At 43.3% G+C, this 25696-nt stretch overlaps 1 protein-coding gene across 10 annotated transcripts in view; it reads left to right on the top strand.

Moving 5' to 3' along the window:
- Pbx1 (PBX homeobox 1) overlaps positions 1–25696 on the top strand; it is a 313516-nt gene that overhangs the window by 228107 nt on the left and 59713 nt on the right. For 7 of the 10 annotated variants that reach the window (XM_052737513.1, XM_052737514.1, XM_052737512.1 and 4 more), the window contains 5 exons: positions 4334–4524; positions 11669–11804; positions 16836–16995; positions 23185–23297; positions 24647–24736. In XM_052737513.1, the coding sequence (XP_052593473.1) occupies positions 4334–4524; positions 11669–11804; positions 16836–16995; positions 23185–23297; positions 24647–24736 (690 nt within the window). The remainder of the gene's footprint in view (positions 1–4333; positions 4525–11668; positions 11805–16835; positions 16996–23184; positions 23298–24646; positions 24737–25696) is intronic. The other 3 variants (XM_052737516.1, XM_052737519.1, XM_052737515.1) reach the window with 1 other exon arrangement.

The following is a 25696-nucleotide window of genomic DNA, read 5'->3' as shown; positions in this document are numbered from 1 at the left end:
AGATAAGCAAGGCAAGAAAGGCGCTCAGAATACAGCTTTCTCTAATCGCACAACTGCAATGTGTGTTAGACTTGGAGGTGTTGAAAGATGGCGTTATCGTTAGCTTGGGATGCAGACGGCTCAGAATTGATTTCTCCATCGAAACCCCCTTGTCCCTTTCCCATCCTCATCCAAAATGGACGACCACTCCAGCAGCAGTAGTCCATTCTGATAACATACTCACTATTGCAAAGCATCAGGGCCGATGTAATTGCACCTGCTCCTCCATGCCGTTTTGTTGTAGGATGCCGAGGACCATTTGATGCAGGTGAGGAAGGTGAGGTCAGAAAGAGGCTAAACGTGTGTCTGGGGTCACACGTCCAGTGAGGAACAGAGGTTGCCCTAGAGTCCTGTTTTGACTCTTAGGGCTCTTATTAAAACAAGGCCTGACTTCATTAAGGAAAAAGGAAGCATAGACATCACTCAACATTGAATTACAAGCATGTCCTGTTGCCTCCCTGGGCTGGACTGCTGGCACCAGGCTAGTGATATAAATGTTCTCTCTAGAAACTTCTCATGGGTTCCTGCCTACTCTAAATCAGAGAGATGTTGGGAGTGAAGAACTTCGGGAAAGCCCCGCGAGTACACAGCAAATTATGCAAATGCGGCAGTGGTCGACTTGTCTTGTATATTTATTAGATTTAGGAAGTAAAGCGTCATGTCTCCTTATTTATGTGGGCAGTTTCTGGATGAGAAGTGAATTCTGCTTAACACATTTTGGATGCTTAATAATTTATTAAAATTAGTTTGTTAATTATAATAAATAGCTGCTTGCAAGGCGATGGCGCTGTTAACCTTTTAGCTGGTGTGTTTGAGAGATCCATCTTCTTCATTTTTCTGTAACAGTTCCTCATGGGGCCTTTGTTAAAAGTAGGGAACCTCAGTCAAGTAAAATGTCACCCTCCGTGTTCATGGTTGTTACTGTCAATTCTGATGTCTCCGTTTTGTTCTTTCTATACTATAATAGATAACCACACGATAATTAACTACCACCTCTTCCCTCATCCCCGGCCCTCCAAATAAACTCAACTGAACAAGCTACTACTTTATCCAAAGGTTATTAAATAAGGAAGCTTCTAGAAACTTCCATCATTATTAAATGACAGTCAGTGATAAAACACTTCTGTAGCAGATTATGTTGGTGGTTAAAAGCTGACATATTCAAATAGATAAAAACTGTGGTATCAGAAAGCCAAATCTTATTCCATGGGCCGTTTATAAAAATGACCGTCTTGTTGCTTTGAGGAGTTCTTCAGATTTTGTAAACAATGCCACTGGAGTATAAATCCCCAGTGCTGAACTGGGGTGGAAGAACTCCGTTCACAGTTCCTCTTACTTTTGTGAGTAGGACAGGCGCCACATTCAGCTGGAAGGAGACAGGGAGAAGATGGGATTGTACAACACACAGAGTGTCAGCCAAAATCTAGACCTTGTAAGATTCCCTACCTGAGCTTTTCTTTAGTTTGCTGGGACTCGAGGTACCCTTGGGCAGCCTCCTTGGGACGCTTCTTGTAGAAATCCCTATGCTCCACAAGATGGCTTGAGTTCTTTATCATGGCTCTCTGTGATAGTCCACAGCAGAGAACCACCAGACCTTGAGGATTCTATTTTGCTTTGTCCTCAAATATGTACCTTCCTTCCTGCCACTCTGTGAGCACTTGACCTAACAGGAGCAGCCCAGCTTCCAACACTGTCGTGGTGGGGAGCTGAGGGGTCGCTGTAGACAGTTCAGGTCCTAGAAGACTCTGGACCATCATGTCCTGTCCATCTATGACAAGCTCAGAAATCTTGAAGCTCAGCTGTGTGTTCTCCCAGCCGTTTAGCTTTGCTCCAGCTCAGCAGTGGGTGGAAGGACTCCACTGTCTGCTCATTGCAGAGCATAAAAGGCCCCGGATTAAAATGCCCCAACTAAACAGCAGATATTGTGAGTATTTTGATTCACCGTAATGAAACACATTATTATTAGCCAAGCACTGTGGCTTCCCAGCTGAGAGCTGGTACGTTTGACAAAACCTCCTAGCCTGCAGCTCCTGCTCCATGCCAGTCCCCTAGGGGTGGGGATACTGCAGCCCAGCAGATTGCTTTGTTTCCTCAAAAAGATAGCTGTGGGCTTGCTATGAGCCTAGCCCTCTATTCTATGTCATGGGAGACTCGGAATTCCTGCTAGCTCACTGCCAGATTTTATTTCCCACTCTTTGTGATACAGTACCAAAGCCTGGGTTTGGTTTGGGAATAAGATTGTAACAGATTCAATGTCTTGATAACACTTTTCTGAATGGAGAATGCTATATAGATTCCCCCATTTTTGGCTTTTTCTTCAGCATATTCCTACAGATTAGAAAGGGGGCATTGATTGTCACATTTATTTTACCAAGACAGAAATGAAGCCTGCAGAAGTTTGCTCTGTCAGGACGATATGGTGGATTTCTAGGTTATCTCTATATTTATTTACTTTATTTCATATGTAACTATTTTACCTGCATGTTTGTGTGCACCACATGTATGTAGTGCCCAAAGAGGCCAGAAAAGTGTTATTAGATCCCCTGGAACTGGGGCTACATATGGTTGTGAGCTGCCATGTGGGTGCTGAATACTAAACCTAGGTCCTCTGCGAGCAGCAAATATTCTTAACTGCAGAGCAATCTCTCCAGGCCCTAAGTTACCTGGGTTTTGAAGCCATAATGAAGACACAGATTTGTTGGCCCTCGTATGCATTGTACACACGGTAACTCGGCAGTTCTTTGCCGTACCTTCTTAGGTAGGGGATTATCATCCCAGCTTACAAAGGGAAAGAGACAAGACACATTAAAGAACTTCCCCAAATACCATTACTGCGTAAGGCCTACAGGTAGGGACCCAGCAACCTGTCACTCAGCCCATTTCCTGGTCCGTACAAATGATCTCCTCTACACTGAGGTCTCTATGCACAAGAACATGAGTACCATTTAATGTGTTAGAAGGTTGAAGAATAATTAAATCTTTCAGATGGATAAAATGTACCTTTTGATAATGTAAGAGTTTGCATAAATATTCACAGGGGCAGGGTTCAAAGCAGGCTTCCCACTGTGGAGTTCAGATGCCACCCTGTGGATGCCTCTGCCTGCGTTCCTTTGGTCATCCAAACTCAAAGAATGCTTCAATAAATAGCCCATGAGTGTGGGCTCCTGTTATTGCTACTGTATTATCGACACATATGAAGAGCTTTATGTTATAAAAACACAGGAATGCAATGTTGTCAATAACAAGCGTGTTTCTGCTCTTCATATTAAACTTGGAGTCCTTTGAGTCCCAAGTTTGAGGTTCTCAAAGCACCGTCTTGCTCTGTAATTACAAATCTAATACAGGTTTACAGCATTGCTGTGAGTTAATCGGTGAAGAGATATTTTATTGAGTATTCAGCTAATGAAACTAGACTCTGGATGCTAAGTATTAATAATAGAATGAGAGGGTAGCAGTTTCCCAAAGAGTGAGTTCAGGCTCTCAATTCCCAGGCTCATAAATGATAGGAAGCATTTGGGTCACACTTTGGTCCTTTCATGCCTCCTGTGTGCCTTTGGGAAAATCCCTTCATCCCTCTGGAGCACAGTTTTCCCAACTGGAAAATGAAGAAGTAGAGAAGTTAGATTTCCACTTTGATTTCACTGGCTGGCTGATAGTCTACTCCTACAGGGGTGGTTGCTAGACCCTCTAAATCACATTGGATGCTCTGTTTATAGGATTCATGGGGGCAGATTCCCCTGTGTATAGATGAGGCACCGGGCGGGGGGGGGTCTTTTCTTTAGATAAAACTCAAAGCCACCTAATGAGAAATCTCTGGGAACAGTTATCAGAGTTTCTTTTATTTTGTGATTCCACTTAAAATCTTGGCTGTTTATGTATCCCAAAATTGAATATTTGGAAGCTCTACCATGTCAGGGATAGTGAGAAAGGCAGAGAAAGCTCATGATGTATTTGACCCCAAGTCCCTCGGCTCTTAACATAGGGGCAAAAGGCAGGGATGGATGTTAAATATCTCTCCTTTCACTGTCCCAAAATCATAGGGAAAAAATGACGTTAAAATGATTCAGAATTTTATTTTCCCTTATGAAGTTGAAGCCAGGGCCAAACTGTAGAGCTAGAGCCACTGGGAAGAAAAGGAATTTCCAGACAATCATTTATTCTAGCTATCAGATTTGATAAATTGTCACATAATCTTCTAGTTTTCTTCACTTGTACACGTCTCTAGAAAACTGTGGAATCTGTTTGCTAAGCCATGAATTTCAGCTCACCCCCGGTTCACTGTGTTGCCACACAGGCATGCAATGAATTCACCACCCACGTGATGAACCTCCTTCGAGAGCAAAGCCGGACCAGGCCCATCTCCCCGAAGGAGATCGAGCGAATGGTCAGCATCATCCACCGCAAGTTCAGCTCTATCCAGATGCAGCTCAAGCAGAGTACGTGTGAGGCGGTCATGATCCTGCGCTCCCGGTTTCTGGATGCCAGGTGAGTCTTGGGTTGTGTCGAAAGGTTGTCAGGACCTTTAAAGAGAAACACTGATCTAACAGGGTCAGTCTTCATGAGTTGGCCCTCTCTGAAGCTCCAATTCTACGACACTGAATGCTGAGCCAAATACTAGTCTGAGTGCAGTTCTAAGGTCTGAGAAACACAGGCTGGGAGGCAGGATAGACTGCTGGTTTCATATAGCGCTGGAAAAAAAAATCCATAATTGTAGGAGATAATGTTTATTGCTACTGCTCTTCCTCTTTGTGTGAGCTCCACTTGTGATAAGGAGAAGCTAGACAGGATTTTTTTGTTGTTACACAGCACCGTTTCCTTGTCTTACAGGGACATATCATAGCTATGTGCTCGTGGTCACTATACTAGCAGGACCACAGTGACACTTCTCCGAGAGGGCCTGTTCTAAGTGCTTAAAAGCTGAGATCTTTCCCACAGTGGATAGACAGAGAGTGTACTCCATTGAATTCAAGAAATCTTTCTTAGTAGATTACCATGCACTATACTGTGGACTGCTTAAGAAGTCTGAAGTTGAGCACCCCATGCTTCCCTGAGCATAGAGAGGCAAGAAGGTGGCTTGATAGGGACTGGGCTGGTTTGATGTTTCCTATCTGGCTTCAGGGATGCTCATGACCTTACAGAGGTAGTGATAATCAGATTTTATTTTTATTTAGAAGAAGACTTTAGATGTAGCAAATGCTTCCTATAGTGTCAGTATACCTTGCAACCCACAGTTCATCTTGAATTAGTCATCTTTTGTAACTGTACAATTCCTGAAAACATTCCCAGCGGAAGACTTTTATTATCGAATGTTAGTATGTCATGGTCAGCATATCATTTAATGATGTATATAGTTTTGTTCCTTTTGAATCAGACTGAAAGGCTCATAGCTATTCCAGAATTGCTTTCCTTTCTGACATCATGCATTATTCAGCTCTCCGACCTGCATTTTCTCTCTCTTCACAGTGGTAGTCTTTTGTGGTCTGTGGACCTATTTAACAGTCCCCAGCATCTTCTCCCACCTCCCCCTTTTCACCCTGCTTTTGGATTGCATGAGGTATTAAGTGAGAATGCCAGCCTGCAAGATACACCTCTCGGTTAATAGAATCCTGTAGTCAAGAGAGGTACAAGGGGGGGGATGAGGCAGAAAAGATGGTGTGGCAATTGAGACCATAAACTACCCTAGCAGAGGACCCGAGTTCAGTTCCTAGAAAGTCCCATCAGGGGCAGCTTGCAACAGCCTTTAACTTGAACTGCGGGAGAACCAAAGCCCTCCTCTGACCTACACAGGCACGTAGGCACTATAGTCATATGTACAGCATCCCGCCCCCAACATATAATCAAAATTAAAATTAAGTCTCCAGCAATAACAGTAAGGTTTCCTCTCTGGGTGTAGGGATATAATAGTAGGCCAAATCAAAGCCCCACAGCCGGACCTTCTGTCTCTCCTGCCCAGTGGCCTGCTGCCAGCCTGCTTTCTTTAAGGCAGCCATTCTGCACAATGCGAGTGACTGGTGGCTCCTGTCTTGGTCCTTCCTCTGGGCCACAGCCGCCACCACGCAGCATGTGTTGCTTACATCCCCATGGTAACTCCCTTCGTTAAAATGCTGGAGTTGCTATTTACGTTGGCAGATCCTGGAGGGGAAAAAAAAGAAAGAAAGAGAAGAAGAAAAGAAATGTTGGGTCCAGACTTTTTTTGTTTTTGTTTTTGTTTTGCGTTCGGTTGGTTGGGTTTTTGTTTGTTTGTTTTGGTTTTGTTGTTGGTGGTGTTTTTGAAGAGAGAAACAGGAGAAATGAGCAAAACAGAACAATTGTCTATATGGGCCTCTCTTTGCATCCATCCCACTGTGCCCAGATGAAGGTCAGATTCTAAAAGGACACAGGACTAGATGTGCTTTGTACACACTCCTTCCACTGGCCTCTGCCTAGATTCTTCCTTTTGGAACCAGAAGGGCAACCATTGTAAGGGAGGGTCTCTTTCTTACTTGAGTAAGAAACCTTCACATCCCCACATCTGAACCAAGATTCAGAACAGAAGCAGCCACCTCTCTCTAGTCATTGGTGGTCTCATCTCTTTGTATGGCTATATTTGTCAGCAAAACATCACCCCAAATGCCAGCCCAGCATGAAGCAAATGGCTTTCCAAGCTCACAGATAAATGCTTACCCAAACTTCCTGGTTAGGGAACTTACCTAATCTCCTACCAGTAATTGTAGGAGAGAGCTAAGCCAACCCCAGTGAGAGAGAGATTCAGCACTCACATGGATTTTCATGCACTCCCCCCACCCCCATTTTACACCCCCTGAACTGTGTATCTGATGGACAGGGCCTCATCAAATAAGATTTCATGGAAGACAAATGGAATACAAAGAGGACTTGATTCAGTAATGGGATTAGTCTTTGTGATCTAATAGGTGTGTAGAAATGACTGTTACTCTCCTTTATGGTGGGACATGCCTCGTATTAGCTTTCAATGGCTCTGTAGCAGATTACCACACATTTAGCAGCTGAAAACCATACACATTTATTACCTTGCAGTTCCTGTTGGACTACAGTTTGGGCATAGCTCGGCTGGGTACTCAGCAAAAGCTTCCACCGAGGTTTCTACAGAGGCTGTGGCTACATCTGAAGTTCAGGTGCAATAAACTCTCTGTTCCCTGTGGGATTTAGGGGGCTTCAGTTTGTGGAGTCCACCCCTCTCTAGAAGCATTTCACAGTCAGACCGCTTACTCTCTTCCTGGCGGTCTGCAAGACAAGCTCTCCTTGTTAAAGCTTTAACCTAGTCACAAGGCGAGAACCCATTGTGGTCACCATCCAAGTCACTTGAAGGAGATGGTGGTGTACACCACCAGGGTCAGGGGCCTTAGAGTCCTACTCACTTCATTTCTCAGCTGAGCTCTTGGCCTAGATATCTCCAACTCAGCTTATAGCCTTTCCCCCTACCTTATATTGATGTAAGGATGTCAGTAAAGTTGAACTTAGAATTCCATTCATTCGTCATCTCATACTCTGTGCTGTCCATCTTGGTTAGTTTATTCAGTATTACGCACTGTGTTTCTCTTAAAGAGAATAAAAGGGGGAATTTTTTAAGCATATAGTGGTTTTGAAGCAAAGATTTAAAAAGTTTTTTCCTTTCCAATCTTGGTTGGAGTTTGCAGTAGTAACACTTGTGGACTGTGCCCTAAATTACCAAAAACAGGTCCAAAGCAAAGGAGAAGACATCAATAAAGTGCAGGCAGACTGACCCTATATTCACAGTTATTTATGCATCTAATTAGACTCCTGGTATTGGCCAGATGGTGTTTTAGCTACTAGAATAGCAAATATAATATATAAATATGGGTTCTACCTTTTCATAGCTCAAGATCTCATGGGTACACCCTTACAGATAAGTATAGAACTGCATGTTATACCTAAGAACATCCACCTACCAACTCTGTCAAAAGGGAAAATGTCCAGGAATCTGAAGCCATCTTGCATTTCAGAAGAGAAGGATGCTGGGGAGATAGTTGGAATAGTAGGAGTAACACGGAGCATCCTCATTTAACTTTACCTCCCTGCAAGCCGTAGGGGCTTTGATTAATGAGGACATATATGATGTTGCTGGACAAAATGGGGTAACTGTGTATTGAGTTGGGGAAATGAGAAGGGAAGAGTAGGATGGACCCACTGAAAGCCTTGGCTGCACCAGGGAGATTTTGAATCCCTGCTTTTAAGGAGCGGGGTTGTTGAGGGAAGGGTTGTGAGAAAATATTGCACAAACTCTGTGCAATTTCAGAGTATTCTAATTCTGGCTGCAGTATAAACGGCCCCTGTGATCATGGACAAGTGACTTAGCATCCCCAAAACTCAGTTTTTGTATTTATAACATGGAGATAATTCTGTATATGAGAACATGTAAGGTAATATGAAAAACAAATATAGTATCTGGCGTATAATACTTATTCCTGTAATTTCAGTATAGTGCTCATAGCAATTCCTTGGCCACCCATTGTGTATATTTATATTTAGCAAATTTAAATATTATTATCTTTAATATATGAGTAAATATAACTTCTATAATGATATAATATATTTATATATAACATTAGTATATATTATCCACTTTATAGCTTGGTGACATCAGTAGAGAGAATGTTGGTTTAGGAAGGTTGCTATAGTGATTCTGCTGAGGATGTGCTAAACTGGAAGAGTCTGAAGTGAACCACTGCTGACCTCTCTGATCTCAAACTGGGCCAGCATAGCCAGAAGGGAAAGTACTGTCCACACCTTATGGAAGAGTCGCAGGAATTTGTTCTTATTTGAGGATAAACATGGTTATCTTACGGAGTAAAAACAAGCAGTGGGCTTTGTGGTCATCCAGTGTTTCTGCAGTGTCCTAAACTCTCCTCTCTTCCATGATGACTGTTTGAACATGGCTTCTGGCAACATCAGTCTAAAGGTGCATGTCTAGTTTATGGCCATTTGACTCAGAATTAAAATATAAAATCAGGGTGCTAATAATTATTTTTAGCTCTCCTAGCCTCATATCAGCTGCATGGTAGCCTCAGGTCACTATGGCGACTGTATTGGATAACACAAACACAGAACATTCCCTCATCACAAAAACACCACTTGACACCATTAGTCAGCAGTGCTGTGATACACAGGGGCTCATCTGTACCATTCAAAAATAGCAGTGACATCAGAAGTGGAACAAAGGGATAGATGTGAACGATCAGCACTGTCAGGACCTGCTGTGGGGCCATGATCAGATGAGGGTAAGCATGCACCAAGAGGGAATCTGTGCTTCTCGTTATCATGGTTCTTTTAGAAAGGGGGAAAAAAAAGTCTCCCATGGGCCACAACCAGACAGGCATCTGTCTTTAAAATGCTGTAATAGTCAATGAGCATTTACATTTTCTTACACTAAAAGCCAAGATCCTGGTGGAGAGAGATGGCCCAACCATTAAAAATACTTACTGCTCTTCCTTAGGATCCAGGTTGCATCCCAGCACCAACTTCTAGACTTAGAATTGTCTGTAACCATCTGTAATAGGAGATCTGGTACCCTCTTCTGGTAGGACATATATATAGTGCACAGATATGTGCAAGCAAATTGCCTATTCTCTCTCTCTCTCTCTCTCTCTCTCTCTCACACACACACACACACACACACACACACACACACACACACACACACACTCCTCAGTGATCACTGCTTCTGATTGGCTGGAGATGGCAACTGTTAACCCACAAGCCAGTGCCACTAAAGCCAGGAAAGCAGTTGTCTCAACTCTCAACTTTACCTTCAGACGGGAGTTATTTTCACTACATTTCCTGAAGCTCTGAAGAATCCTGATCAGGGGATTTCAGAGACAGATTAAGACAGCTATGGAGACAAGTGATAAGCAAGTCCGTCCGAGTAGACAGTAGACGGAGACGGGACCACCTAGGGATGGTTGCACGTCACGATGACACCCAGAGAGCCAGCAACAGCTGTCTGCGACATCCCCACACCACCAGCTCATTCCAGAGAGGCTTCCTTTGAGCTCAGTTGGAAGACTCCCAAAAAATACACTGTAATGCTAATTGCAAGTAATGGGCTGAAGGATTGGGGGTTCTCCCAGCCACAGAAGCATTCCAGGTCCAGTTTGTTGGGCTGAAAACAACTCTCTGTAAGAAAAACACCCTGAGGGTCTTTGAAGGCAAACCCAAAGAGGTCACATTAACCACAGGGCCATCTTCCTCGAATTCCCATTAGGCAAGGCCTTTCCACACATGCCTCCTTTTTCTTTGGGCTTTTGAATCCAATCTGTCCAATTTCTGAAGCTGGATGACCCGGAAACTCAGCATGATTTGGGAGAGTGACTTGGGCTCGGCATAATCTGGACAGATGTGGTTGATACCTGTGGGCAGATGGTGTTCATCCGGTAAAATCAGGTACTTTATTGTGTTAATTAATCCAAGAGGGACCTTGAAAATCCAATATTAGCTGAATTTCCAGTCTAGCAAGGCCACCAATGCTTTCTGTTGGCTAAATTTGGACAGTCTGTGTCCTGGCATAACCAGAGATGTACTGGAAATCTCTTCCTTAAGGAACAGCTTTGATAAAAGCAAGGCAGGTACATGTGCTAACAGAGGAAATTTAAAAATGAAGGCTTTACCCACTTCAAAGAGGGAAAACCAGGTCTACAAAGAGCCCGGCGTCCTCTAAGAGACTATTCGACTACCCACAGGCCTTAGAAGTAAGAAAGTAATAAAGTGATTCTCCCTTGAAATTTGTTCAATTAGCACTCTTTTTTTTAAAAGACAGAAAAGTGCTTTTATGAAAAGAAAAATGGCCGTCTTCCTTTTGGCAACCTGTGTTTGAGGAAGAATTCTGTGAGCTTTTGTTTTGCCATTTAGCAGCTGTTCCTGCTGAAGAAATGGCGTCTCTCTCTGTTTGAGGGAGGTCAGACAGTCAGGGGGTTAATCTCAGTCAGTTTCTTGCCCTCTTCCCCAGATGGCTTTTTAAACTGTTGGATGCATTTGCATGGGGATAGAATAGAGAGAAAATGATAACTTATTTTTAACTCGGGGCTACAGAGCCTCTGTGTCGCTGCCAGGAGGCAGGGTGTATAGATGGAAGAGACGGAGTTTGATGCCAGACTATCTCCACAGCATACCTGCTGAGTGACTTAGAACACAGTACTTCTTCTTTCAATAGGAGGAACCCGTCTCCCTCACAAGTGGGGTAAATGGCTTCAGTTCATTCCCACGAAGGAAAGTCTTGGAGTGCAACCCCTGAGTCTGGAGTTTGTCTGGTGCCAAATGTCCCGCTGAGTACTTCCTTTGTATGGTCCTTGTGTGCTACCCAGGAGCTCTTCACATTCAGTTGAAGAAAATGATGCTTAGGGAGACCCCTCACAGTCTGTCTAACTGGTCTAGGATTCAAACCCAAGGTGGCCTGAATGTACAGATATGCTTGGTTCTTTTCTCCAGTGCATGCGAAATACAGAAGAATCATGCTTAGTGGTTTGGGCATCCAGCCCCGTTTGCAAATTTCCTTGAATTCACCCTTTGCTCAAAGATGTATCTTGTAGAAGCAGATCCTGCTCTTTTTCTCCAACGTGACCTTCTTTCTTATCCCTCTCCCTTTCTCCTTATGAAGGCGGAAGAGACGGAATTTCAACAAGCAAGCCACAGAAATTCTGAATGAATATTTCTATTCCCATCTCAGCAACCCTTACCCCAGTGAGGAAGCCAAAGAGGAGTTAGCCAAGAAGTGTGGCATCACAGTCTCCCAGGTGAGGAGCCCCTCGAAGAGCCAGCTTGTAGCCTGGCCTGGTGGAGCCTCATGGCGGGGTCTTGGAGGTTTTTATTGGACATTCGGGTTTTGTACGATCCACCAGTGAATGCCTTGAAAGGACAAGGTAAGCTCTTAATGCTTGTGAGATGGTTTCCAGGTAAGTCAACAAGTCCAAAAGAAAGCAACCAAAAGAAGAGAAATATTAGAAAACAGTGCAAAAGGAGGGATAGATTCCCTCTGGATTGGGTGTCTTTGGGTTTCTATTGCTATGATCTTAGAGACACCATGACCTCAGCAGCTCTTATAAAGGAAAGCATTTAATTAGGGTGGCTTATAGTTTTCAGAGGTTTAGTCTATTGTCATCATAGTGGGAAGCATGGTGGCATGCAGGAAGACATAATGCTGGAGAGGCAGCTGAGAGTTCTACATCTTGATTGCAGAAAACAGGAAGTGAACTGTCTACCACACTGAGCATAGACTGAGTAAAGGAGAACTCAAAGCCCATCCCCATAGTGACACACTTCCTCCTATAAGGCCACACCTACTCCAACAAAGCCACACCTTGTAATAGTGCCACTCCTTTTGGGGGCTGTTTTCTTTCAAACCACCACAATGGATAAGGTTTATTACACAATACCTGCACCTTTCATACTGTTTCTTCCAACTCAGGCAATTCCTTAGCATTTTCCTCCCAACCCAGGAACTTTAATGAGAGTCAGTGAATCAAACTACTTGAATGAAAGGATTATAAATGCTTTCTCTTCATGTTCTGAGTCTACAACTAACAACTGATTGGGAGAAGGAATTTAGCATGCCACTCTGATTCCATTGGAATGGTTTCACAAAATGTCACTGAGTGCCCCCTTCTTCCAGCATGCATTAACTGTAACAGGTGCCTACTGACTTGGAAAGATACTTGATGCAAAAATTATATAGACGTGGAATCTCTAACATTAATGTAAAAAAAAAAAGCAAGCAGTATTATTATTGAACCTTTGCCTCAGAATAAAAAAGTATATGAAAAATAATATAGTCCCCTAGATTTGAGAAGTAGACTTCCTTACAGTAGTAACTGTCCTTGGAAACATTTGCTTAGGTAACACAGAGTACATATAGACCTTTTAACCCGGGCCTTCGTGAAGCTTCTCTGACCTAGCTGAAGGTCATTTCCAGTCTTAACAGTTAAGGAAAGTAGGACCCGTGTATTCAAACTCAGTAGCCTAGCCTAGTGTTTATCTAGGGATGTTACCATTTTTGTCTAGATTTAGACCTCTTGTCTATAGAAGCGGGGTGGGGTGGAGAAATGATGCTTTTTGCTACTGGTGGAGTATCTGAGGAATGGTCTGAAGGCACAAACCACACCACTAAGTCACAGGTCCACAGGTTTTAGTCCTCTACTTCCAAGGGAGAGTTAAACCACCCCATGGACTGAATCTGAAGTCCGTGATTCCAGAATTCAAATTTATCTTAGAAAGGAAGAAGAACCCTTCTGGAGCCAATCAAGATCACAGCAAATGGTCCTGGCTTGCTCTAGAGACCTCTACCTTTCTCATCATGGAAACTCAAGTGGTGAACACTTTGTTCACCACAAGAAGTATTTATATTCTATGTCACCTTTCTCTTTCCCCCACCTATCCTAAGGCCATGCCTGCCTCTCTGTGTCTGTCTCTGTCTCTCTGTTTCACACACACACTACCACCACTACCACCACCACCACCACCACCACCACCACCACCACCACCACCACCGCAACAATAAGCTTATCTGCTCCACACTGATAAGCAAATCCTGGTGGGAAACACAAGATACCATTTGTAGGATAACAGGCTGGGAGCTTGTTTTGGGAAGGGTCAATGTGAGGTTCTAGGGGATTCACTCTTACTTTTGAAGAGTTTTCATTATACCACTTACCAATCATGGCTGGTTGGAACCTGCATGTTAAAGTTGTCCCGTGTCTCAGATCTCGTGAAGTATTAAGTTTCTTTGTCAGATGGAAGCTCACCAACCATCCTGTTTAGCATTAGACTCATGGGACCCATCTAACCATCCTTGGTTTCTTGGTACCATTATCTCCGGGCTTCCTCTCTTGCCCTGAGCCAGCCCCACTCCATCTTTTGAAGTCTACTCCCTTCTCCTTCTCTTAGCTTTCATCAGTACGTGCTCCAGTCAGTGGACCTTAATCATCCCTTTTTAGCCACAACTTCTTTTGACATGTACTTATAAGCTGTTGGTTTTTCTCATGACCCCCAACAAAAATAGGCCTATATACCTAAATTCATCTGAAATACCTCTAATGACTATCTCCTCTCCAGAGTCCCCAAAGGGCCCTCCTTCTGTGTGAGTGCTATTCAGAGTGTGGTGTACTTGTTTTTTGTTTTTTTTTTTTCCTTTTACTCTTTGGGGCCCAACACCGAGCTCCCAAATAAATACACGGAAACTTACTCTTATTTATGAATGCCTGGCCTTAGCTTGGCTTATTTCTAGCTAGCTTTTCTTAAATGATCTCATCTGCTTTTAGCCTATGGGCTTTTACCTTTCTCTCTCCTGTATACCTTTATTTACTTCTTACTCTGTGGCTTGCTATGTGGCTGAATGGCTGGCCTCTGGTGTCCTCCTCTCCACTTTTTCTTACTCCTTCCTCTTCCTGTTCTTCTTCTATTCATTCTCTCTGCCTGGCAGCCCCACCTATCCCTCTCCTGTCTAGCTATTTGTTGTTCAGCCCTTTATTAGACCAATCAGGTGTTTTAGACAGGCAAAGTAACACAGCTTCACAGAGTTAAACAAATGCAACATCAAAGAATGCAACACATCTTTGCATCATCAAGCAAATATTCCATAGCATAAACGAATGGAGCACATCTACAACTAATATTCCACAACAGTGTGGTCCTCAGGCAGTAGTAACAGCAGTAGCAGCAGCAGCAGCAGCAGCAGCAGCAGCAGCAGCAGCAGCAGCAGAGCACCTGTGAGCTGTGTGAAGTTCAAACTCTTGAGTCTTATGCAAGCCCTGTATCCAAATCATTGAGAATGGGTCCTGGAATCTGTTTTTGCAAGCCATCTGTGAATACTTAACTCTGAAAAGCACCATTCCACACACTCACAGCTACAAATGCAACTCCATTTGAATATCCAGATGGGGCTTTTGTCCCGGAACACTGGACCCATGTAGCTCACTTTCCCCTGGATTTTGCCATGGCTCTGCCCATAGACTCTTGAAACGTAACATGCTTGAGATGTAAATCAAACACTCCCCACAAAACCTCTTATTCTTTCTGTGTTGCCTGACTCATGCTACCTCATCCATATGCATCCCTAGTGCTTGACACATATGAGGCCTTTAGTCTGTGACAGTTGAGTATTAATTAATGAAACACCGGCTCTACTTATTATCCGAGGTAGACGATACCACTGGTGCACTGTAGGAAACGGCGGAGCCTACCTACCATCTTCCCAAACAGTTCTCTTCTCAGGTAAACAGGAAATCTTTCCCGCAGCACATCCCTCACACACCTCTTTCATTCTTGTTTGTCCACATATAGCTACTACTGGACCTCGGTCTTTTCCTTTCTTCTTGGAAGGTTCTCCTAAACTATCTTCATCTTTTCCTCTTTTTTCCAGCTACTTTTGAAAAACGCCCCTACCTTTTCCTTTGCTCCCTGTTGCCCATAGAAGTCCATAAGCAATGATAATTATGATTGATTCATATAAACAGGGAAACTTAGATCAAGAAAAATTTGAATTTCAAAGTGCAGTTGGCCATGGCATGGTCCTGAATTGTACTCAGAAGCACCTTTCCTCCTCCAGTTTAGCTCTGCTTTTCTGCATTTACAACAAATAAAGGAACTTATTATTGAATTTTTTCCTCTCTTGTTTACAAATATTGCACTGGTACAGTTTGATTTTCATAATAAAGACTTGGCATTTCTGCTGTAGCATAAGCCACATAAGCCTCTGACTGTTAGCTAGCCTGAGAAGATGTGTTAGCTTTGTAAATGCATTAAAAAAATAAGCGTAGTTGCACCTTAAAGTGTCTTTATCTGCCGTTGTTGATGGAAGGTTGAGTATGAATTATATATGAGGTATGTTTGTTACATGTGTGGTCAATTTGCTCTTCTCTCATCAGTTTTCACAGTTTGTTCTGTAACTAAATAAAAGCCACAATGCTGTATTCCAAAATCCTATTGAAAAGTGGGGTGTTATTAAAGGTTCCTCCCTGAGGCAGGACTTGCGGGGTAAACGTCAATGTATGCCCCGGCTCTTTCTGGTAGAAGTCTTTGTCTCAATGGGGAAGAAGTGCCAACTGGAGCCAAGACAGCTGCTGTGAGCCGCAGGAAGGAAATAAATGAACAAAAGAAAGTAAATTAGGTTTATTGTGTTCATTGGCTTTAACATTTAAAAGCAGGAATTCAAAGTAATAATTAGTTGTATGCATCATGTTTTTTTCTATACATAAGACCAAGCTTTGTATAAGATGATGAGTGAAACTATATTGATAAAGTCTATAGCACAATACAGCTAAGAATCAAAGTTTATATTAAGGTCATTTAACTTCTGAAAATTTCAAACGAGCATATGCATGGAAGCGTCCGTATGTTGGTGTATATTTATATGGATATTTTTAAAGGTCTGTGTATTTTAATGTGCAATGTCAGCTTTAGCATTGCTTTGGAAAAGAACAAACATTTCTCCTAATATGTCTATTTAAATGTCATAAATTAGGGAATAAGCAAATTGAAAATACTTGTTTTTAAATCGAGAGTCTTAGCTTCAGGGAGCAAGTCTTCCATAGGAGAGTGGCCATCACAGTTGTCTTGTGGGATTTTAGAGAACCCATATTAGGTCATTGCTCTAGGAGCTTACTTTACTTCAGGGCTTTTAATTAATATTACAAAAGTCATAAGTGAGATCAGAGTATTCCAGCCACCCTTGCACCTCCCCACCCCATCCCTTCCCAGACCCCTCTGTTTCTCTGCAATGTCTTCTGAAGGGTGAAATGCTAATTCTCGAATCTTCTCTCCTGCTGCTCTAGGTATCAAACTGGTTTGGAAATAAGCGAATCCGGTACAAGAAGAACATAGGTAAATTTCAAGAGGAAGCCAATATTTATGCTGCCAAAACGGCTGTCACTGCCACCAATGTGTCAGCCCATGGAAGCCAAGCTAACTCGCCCTCCACTCCCAACTCAGCGGGTTAGTTTCTTCTTTGATTTGGGGGGGATTGTTCTCCATTTGTATATTTGTTTTTCCTACTTTGAGACTTTCTTTTAATTCTTACCGTTTTTGATTCATTAATTTATACATCCAGTTATCATTTGTTGTCAGTGACACTTTGGATTTTTTCTTGTCAAACCCAAAGGATGATGTGTTTATAAGATGGGACTGTCTGCAAGTTTGTGTTGTCATGAATCTGTTGAACTTAAAATGGAGGTACATTGTTTGGTTTTAACGAGTCCTCTAAACTCACAGGTTAAACTTAATATTTAGAGGCTGTTCCTTTGGGTCCTCATATGATGTTTTGATCCGCGTTTATCTCACTGTCCCCATGCTATAGTGTCTGAGTCATCTGCTGGTGTACATTTTGTGCAGGAGTGTTCACTCGTCTAGCAAAGATCTCATTAGCAAATTCTGGTGTACAGAGCCAGGCTACAGTATTTCCTAGATGCTTTTTAGAGATATTATTCTCTATTGGTTTTTATTGGTTTTCTTTATGTAAGTGATCAGGAAAATTGCAGTCTGTTAATTCAGACCTTTCAGACTCGAGTGTTCATATTATAATCTCAATCATTTATTTACTCTGGATCTAAATTTTATTCACAACCACACATTGTGCCACTAACTTCAGACTTTAGGCTGACATAGAAGTACATTTGGGGAAAGGCCCTGTGCTGCCACTTCTGAATTTCCATGATGGCAATAAAAAGTCAGTGATATATGACATATAACCTTCATGTTTGTATGCTATAGAAAACATGTTGCTGCTTCTACTGGAGGGGATAAAGGGAAAACAAACATTTCCTTATTAAATATGTTTAGTATCAGAAGTCGTCCTTCTCTATAACAGACAAAATACGTTTATTTGGAATGTGGAATGCACTTCTAAGTCTGATGATAGCAATAATATACTAGCAAATCTCAATATATCGAATCATAATATGGTTGCAAATCTGGGATTTCTGGGATTTCTTTGAGTCTATCGTGACTTCAACCTCATAGTCTAGTTGTTCACTGAAGAGGTTCTCCTTGCCATATACCACCTTTGTAACTGGATACCTGCAGGACCCCACTCACTTCTCTTCTGTAAGCTGCTTCTTGCAGTGATGTGTTATCATCAGGTTCTCCAAGTCCCTGGGCTATGTATTACCAAGACCTTCTTTTGTTTCATTGGAATCACATGAAGAGAGCCTTTGGATTTGTAAACATTGCCATCATAGGACACTGTTTAATTTGATGCAGTTTTATGTTTCTCAGACATGCGGGGCAGGCTACCCTGAAGAACACATTTGCTTTTGAAAGCTCTGTTGGTTTTGTTGCTGTTGTTGGCCGTAGCTCTTCTTCCTCATCATGGTGTGATTGATAAAAGAGCCAGGCTAACAGGTTCAATAACCATAGTTTCCTCCTTCCCTATCTGGTCGATTATTAAAGATTTCATACCAAGCATCACAAGGTGAATGGCAGTGCTAGGCAGGCATTCACACTTATCTCTTTGGAAGAAGTATAATTTTGTCAATATTAGCAAAAATGCACTCAACGCTCCTGCAGAGGTTATCATAATGCAAAACAGATATCAAAATGACTTTTTCCCTGTCCCTGCTATATCTGCATCACAGATGGCTTAGCATGATTTATGACTAGTCCTTAGAAAGGCCCTGTGGGCTCCCTTCATTACTAAATCCATAACTATTTTTCTTTCCTAAAGCCCTTAAAAAGAGAAAAGTAAGCATTTTAACCCCCACTCTGTGTTTAAGAATTATGTTGGCTCTTATAGAATGTCAGTCTGATTACAGTTTTCTAAGGAATTTTCTGGTGGCTTAAACTTCATATGACTATTCTGAGCACAAAGTACATTATTATGGAAAACTTGAGCTAAGCCTTCCAGTTGTGCCTAAGTTGTTGGAAATAATTCGCAGAGGAACCCTTTGTAATGTTCTCTTTCTAATACAGCGACCAAAGAAAACACTATTGTAGATGTGCAGTAGCATGGAATTTCAAAAGATAAATGTCTTAACAGGAAAAGTTCTAAATGGGCTTTTCTGTATTTTCTTCAGCTTTTATCCACCTAAATCATGGCACAGATTGGAAGATAAGTGCTCAAACTTTTATATAGAGTGTTTATTACATTGGGGCTCTTCAGTAATTTCGAAGGAGAAATGGTAATGGATAGAGATTGTAAATAAGAGGTTAATATATGAAAAGGTATTTGGGTAGATTTTGAAATCCTGGATTCTGGTACCCAGGATGGTTTTATACTCTCAACCTGGAAATGGAAATTCTCCCAGAATGTTTGCTTAGTTTACATATCATTTCCACTGCAAGAAAGACAGTACTGCAGACATATCCTCTTCCCTCCCCTGACTTCAGGGTGGTTAGCAGGACCACACCTCCTGTTTCCTCAGTAGACTTTGTCGCATCCTTTTCTGTAGCCGCACTTCATAAAAAAAATCACTTAGGACTGGGTTTTGCGGGGGAATTTCCAAGTGTAGAGAAACTTTCCACATACTTTATGGTGTCTTCCAGCAGAGGTGGGCGAAGCGGATGCAGCAATGGAGAAGAATGGAAGAAAGAAAGTTGAGAAAGGGTGTAGGGAGAGAGAGGACCAACTGACATAATTGTCAAAACCCTTGGCTATCACTCAATTGAGAAAACCCCAAGTGATGAGCTCTCAATTTCCCATGTTTGAGAAGATTATAAAAGCGTGAACTGAAGACTCAGAAAAGGGCAGACACTTTCTTGGAAGCAAGAAGAAGACATGATTAGGTTTACATCTAGTAAGAAGATCTGTCCTCTGTACTCTCAGATGACATGGAAGTCTGGCTGAATCAGGCTGGTCCCTCGTCCATGGTTTTTTTTAGACTACAGAAATTAAAGCAGTAGTTGCCAGCTGCCATGAGTTCATATTTTCAGACAGTTTGAGTTTCTTAAGACACATACCCTGTCTTTGTTGTGGGCCATTGGTTCTCGATTAGGGGTCAGTATGTACCCCAGTAGACATTCAGTAGTATCTGGAGGTGGTTTTCATTGTCATCTGACATGAGTAGATAGAGCTGGAGAACCATTTAACCATCGCACAAGGTATAAGATATTCCCCACAGCAAAGAATCATCCAGCCTAAAGGGTCGGTGGTGCCCAGACTGGGAAACCATGCTCTAGGTTTAGGCTTCAGTATATTTTATTATTAAGTTAGTTGGATTTTGTTGCATATTTGGGTTTGGTTTGCTTGTTTTGTTTTTCTGAACAAGCTTTAGACTCCTACGTTTGAAGTGAAAATACTATCTACAGGAATTTGCCTTATGAAAATGGATGTTAATACATTTCCATGTCATAGTGTTTGCCCAAGCAAATGCTTTAGAATCCTGGGTGATCCTTTATTTAGTCTCTGTCTCATTAAGTGCAAATGTCACTCTGCACATACCCCAAGTATCTGTGTGTGTACACCTGCCTCCATTCCTAAGCCAAATCCAGAACCTTCGAATTGCCAAATACATCTTTAAGTGCGCTCCTAGTCATTGCTGATCCCTCCACAGCACCCTGCAGATAAAGTGACTGGGTGATCTCAGCAAACTGGGTTATATGCAGCTGCTCTTTGGGAATTCCACCACCCTTCTTAGAAAGCCCATTCACTTTCTGTCTGGGAATTATGTACTTCTCAGGAGGCTCTCCATTCAATGATCCATTTTTTCCAACTTTTAATGCTGGGTGAAGAACACACCCCTCCCCCTACACACGTACCTTGATGCTTATGTAGGCTTTACTGTGGAACTAGACATACCTTGTCCTCCACTCCATCACTGCCTCTAGATCCATAATAGAGAGTCAGAAGCCATGACAGTACCATCCATGGGTGTACAGAGACCATGAAATGCTGAACCAGCACATCCAAGTGCAGGAGGGACTATTTCTGCAATTACTGCTCTGATACAAATGCATTTGTACAAGAAGTACATTTGTATGCGCATATTTATCCCTGTGTATATTACACAGGCAGACGTATTTACAATTTATCTATGCACATATATTTTTGGAAATCATCTGTGTCGATTGCAGTGTGTATCTTGTCAATGGCACACTCCATGTCTGCACGCTTCTATGGATGCCATGCTCCTTGGCCTCAGTGTAGCCCTTTGGGGGATTTCTCCCATGGCACAGTTTGTGTAGTGGTTACCAATAAACCCTCAGCCAGGCAGACAGCCTGTGTGATGATTACATGGTATCTGGGAGTGGAGGAGAAATAAAATACCTGGGCTTCAGACTCAGCACTTTGGAGCTAAGGAGCATGGGAAGTCTGATGACGTGAGTGTGGCTATTGTGTAGGTTCTCGGTTCCAATGAGTACTGAACAAGACCCTTCTATTACAATGGCTTTATTGCTTAGGGAATGTCTCTGTGATTATCAACTTTATCTGAGGGGGCTACAACATGTATGGCAAAGACTGGGTATGCTATACAATCGCAAGAGTGGGATCTATGGTACATGTTGCTTCTCCATAGTTGGGGAAGATGGTTTCAAATATAGTGTGTCACATAATAGTGGAAGGAAGTTACAAGCCTAATCTTCATCCCACTGACTGAATATAAATCACAGATGATGAGGTCTTGTTCCTGTTTTGCTAAGATCCAATGCTTCTAATTCCTTTTAGATAAGCTACATAGAGAAATGTGTGCCAGACGAGACACAGTCCTTTTGTTAATATTTAAGTTCTCTCTCAACCATGAAGATAACATTCCCTTTGCATGAAAAGCAGGGATGAGACAAGGGCTAGAGGCAGCATCAGTTTATGTAGAAACAGAGTTACATAGTTTCTTGTGTGAAGATGCACACTCCCCAGAGCTAAGGAAAATGGAGATAGTTCTTAACTGGTGATTCTTCCCACGATTACAAACACCTGATTCCTCTAAGTGGCTCTCGATGCTGACACGTGATGGCACAGGAGACGGTCGTATATCAAGTGCTGTGGCAGAGAGGAGAACACACTGCCTACTAAGTGGCTGTTCTCCGGGAGAAAAGGAAAGGCCTTCTCCTCCACTTAGCTGTGGATAGAGAGCTCTCTTGCAGAGCTCAGATCCCCGTCTTGGGAGAAGAGAAAGAATGCAACAGATTGAGGGGGGCGGGCATGACTCATTGCTGGGTGACTCCCCATTGGCGGTGGCTGTCAGAAGACTCTCAGGGCAAGAGCACAGGGTTAGAAGTCACAGAGTGCAACTGACCTGGGTCCCTGAGGTCTCTCCTTTGCCAGGCTAATGTCACGTTTTTAACCAAACCTTGCACGTTGAGCTTCCTTTCCTACGCGCTGAACTGCACGATGGCTTCAGAGCTCTGATTAGCTTCACAAGCCCTGGTGTTCAGGGCGAGCTTGGGCTGGGTTCACCCCACAGAAGCCTGTGGCTGGCTCTAAGGCCAGCTGGATGGAACTTCCATCTCTTGGAGGTGAAAGCCCATGCTACCCGCCCCTTCTAGAGGCCTACTTTAAAAGTTACTAGAAGCATTTCATGCATGCTTGAACATCTTGGCCCAGTGCTCTGCTTCATCTTTCTGTATTCTGGCAACTGATGGGAAGAATAAGCCATTCTCACATAATCTTGCTGTCTTCGGGGTTTCCTGGGCTCTTGCCACATAGCAAAGAAGTTTACCTTATTTCTAGAAATCGAAAGTATCAATAGACCCCAGGAGACATTGCCTCTATGCACTCTCCTGTGTACTGCCCCGATGTGAGTAGATGGGTTCAGCAAAACATATTTAGAATCCATAAAAGGTGTCCTGATGCTCTTTTATGGTGGCAGAGCTGTCACTGGCCAACCCATATTATTGGTCATAGTCTCCATCTTATTGGCCTCCTGGCCAAACCTAGAACATTAGCAGCAAGAAAGAGAAATCCTATGTAGACTACACTAGACGAATTCAGCTTCCCTTTCTCAGCTTAAAGTTGCTAGCAGAAAGCAGTCTTAATGACAACTTGTAGTGAGGGGTCGCTTCATGTAACAGCCACAGTGTGCACCCTCTTGCTTGTTCTGTTCTTCATGCTACTAACCAGGCTCTGTGGGTGTTGTTTTTGTCTTACATTTGATTTGGGGGGTTGCTTTGCATGCCATTCTCCTCTTGGCTGTTGGTTGCGGGGTTGAGCCTTTTCCTTTCTGTGATTCAGGTGCCTCACTCTTTCCTTTCCAGGTTCTTCCAGTTCTTTTAACATGTCAAACTCTGGAGATTTGTTCATGAGCGTGCAGTCACTCAATGGGGATTCTTACCAAGGGGCCCAGGTTGGAGCCAACGTGCAATCACAGGTAGGGACCCAGCCAATATGCCACCAGGTGAATTCAGTAGGGTCCAAGAGCCTTCAGTTGTACCAGCTTCCTGCTCCTGTCCAGACAGAGAGAGGGAAAAAGGAAGGAAGGGAGAGGCAGACACACAATGGCCAAACCAAATCAAAACAAGACAAAGCAGAAAATACAACCATTCTCGTAGGGGATCGTGGCCATGCTTTGGGAGTATATTTGGCTCTGGCTTGTCAGTCACACTAGGAAAGTAGGAAAGGAAGAAGTACAGAGTGAGGTGAAGGAGATGTGTGAGGCAGGTGGACCTGGCATCTTCATCATTCTTCAAAGGAAAAGGAATTTCAGCCCGTTGTCTCTTCTGAGTCTCCCTCTCATCTGCTGGTTTCCCATCTTCAGGATTTGCTAACATAAAGATGTCATCAGTGATCAGGCAAATGCCTTAGTACCTCCTGTTGCATTTTAAGCTTTAAAATTACCAAGCCAGCTGGACCAAACACATATGCTTAGTCACCCTTGAGGTCAGTGGACTCCAGTTTCTGATGATAAAACCACACTGGGAACCAAAAGTCAGTCATGTGTAAAACCTCAGTGCTTCTTAGCGAAACCATCCGCCTTCAACACAGATACCTCAGGAAGCCATCCTACTGTCTCAGCATGAAGTGTGACGTGAGAGGGTAAAGTCGTATGCTCTGGGTCACAGTGACTTGGGAAGATAGGAGCCACGTCTACCCCTGTGTCCTATCCGACACATGGAACAGAAAGCATTACGTGCCTGGAATAGACAGCTGGCTGGTGACTCAGCCCCTTGCTCAAGAAACACTGCCTGGAACAAATTTGAGGTGATACAGGCAGACTTTGGTCATGTGTCTAAACAACTTACCATCGTCTAAATCCTCGTTTAAAAAAAAAAAAAAAAAAAAGATGGGTCTTTATCCCAGTCCCCTCTCTCTGTGACATGTCTACCCAAGACTAAACAGAATCGTTGCTTTCCTACAAGTTGTGTGGGAGAATCTACAGGGAAGAAAAGGGGCAAGGGGGAGAAGCATCTCCCTCCTCTTCCTCCCACGTCCTCTAGCACCAGAGTCCTGGTCAACCTCACACAGCATTGTGTAATCTGTCTCAGTTTTGGGATCCCAGGTTTTCTTTGACTGTTTTACTGAACTCAGAAGTAACAATGGATTTGGCTTGAGGGAGAGTCCCACCCGCTTCCTCCTGGACTCTCCCCCAGGAAGAGTATCTCTAAAATGATTGCTTTAATGCGGCATGCCACATTGGTAGCCTTTGAGATGATGATGCGCCATGTCCCTTCCCTCCCTCCCTCCGACTAATTGCCTCTCTGTTGTTGTTCCTCTGTCTAGGTGGATACCCTTCGCCATGTTATCAGCCAGACAGGAGGATACAGTGACGGACTCGCAGCCAGTCAGATGTACAGTCCGCAGGGCATCAGTGTAAGCAAACAAGGCTCCCCGAACCCTTTGTTTCTATTCTATCACTGCCAATTATTTCAAAGCCACAGGGCCCAGAATGCCACTTAGTAGGACTTGTCTTAGCTGGACCGTCACCTAGTTTCTTGTTTCTGTGTCGGCCATGCCATCGGCAGCATCCTCCCCATGAAAGAACGTGGTGACTGGGCAGGCTTCGTGCAGGCAGCTGGCGTCTAGGGCTGTCAGACACAATCAATGTTTGCGTGGCACCTGCGGCCACATGCGTTCAGCTGAGAGGAGCTGCTAACCAGGTGACACCTAGCACAGTTGTGCTAGGAAATGTCACCACAGGCTGGGACCGGGACACCTGGAGAAGAAAGCCAGTGGCCCAGATCCATTGAATCCAGGTCTGCGGCCGTAAAAATAAAACACCCTCTTTCCAAATCTGCCAATAGATGACTTTCGAACACCGACACCAAGGCCTAGTATGTTGAAGGGACAGGGAGGGGGGTGTGACCATCTTCCACTTGTTCTTGGGTGCGCTGGCGGCTCCTGACTAGCATGAAAATTCATAGCGACAAGCTATGTCGCACAGAGTGAAATCGATCAGACAGACACAAGGAGAACCGAGTGTAGATTTGGGACAGCAATCCAACTTGATTTCTCAGATCAATCGTCTGCTATCTCAGCAGCGATGACAGCAGGCTGGGACATGAGGGAAGCCTGGAAAAGGGAGGCCGTTCTTTAGATCAGGGGTGATTTCCAGGCATTTGGAGGTCACGGGAGGCTCCAATGGGATGATTGACTTGGAACTGCTGGAAGACAGCAGAGCTGTGGTTGGTTGTTGGGAGTCGTTGTTATTGTTTGTTGCTGTTGTGATTAAAGTAAGTTAGGAGTGAAAGGAAGGCAATGGAGTCATGATTTAATAATGTGATCTCAGTCTATTCTAATTGAGGCATAATGTCTACAAGGACATGGGGGATG

Source organism: Peromyscus californicus, unplaced genomic scaffold (genome assembly GCF_007827085.1).
Source record: "Peromyscus californicus insignis strain IS unplaced genomic scaffold, ASM782708v3 Scaffold_14__1_contigs__length_90479793_seg_2, whole genome shotgun sequence".
NCBI classification, from domain to species: domain Eukaryota; kingdom Metazoa; phylum Chordata; class Mammalia; order Rodentia; family Cricetidae; genus Peromyscus; species Peromyscus californicus.
This window is presented reverse-complemented; position numbering and strand designations above follow the sequence as displayed.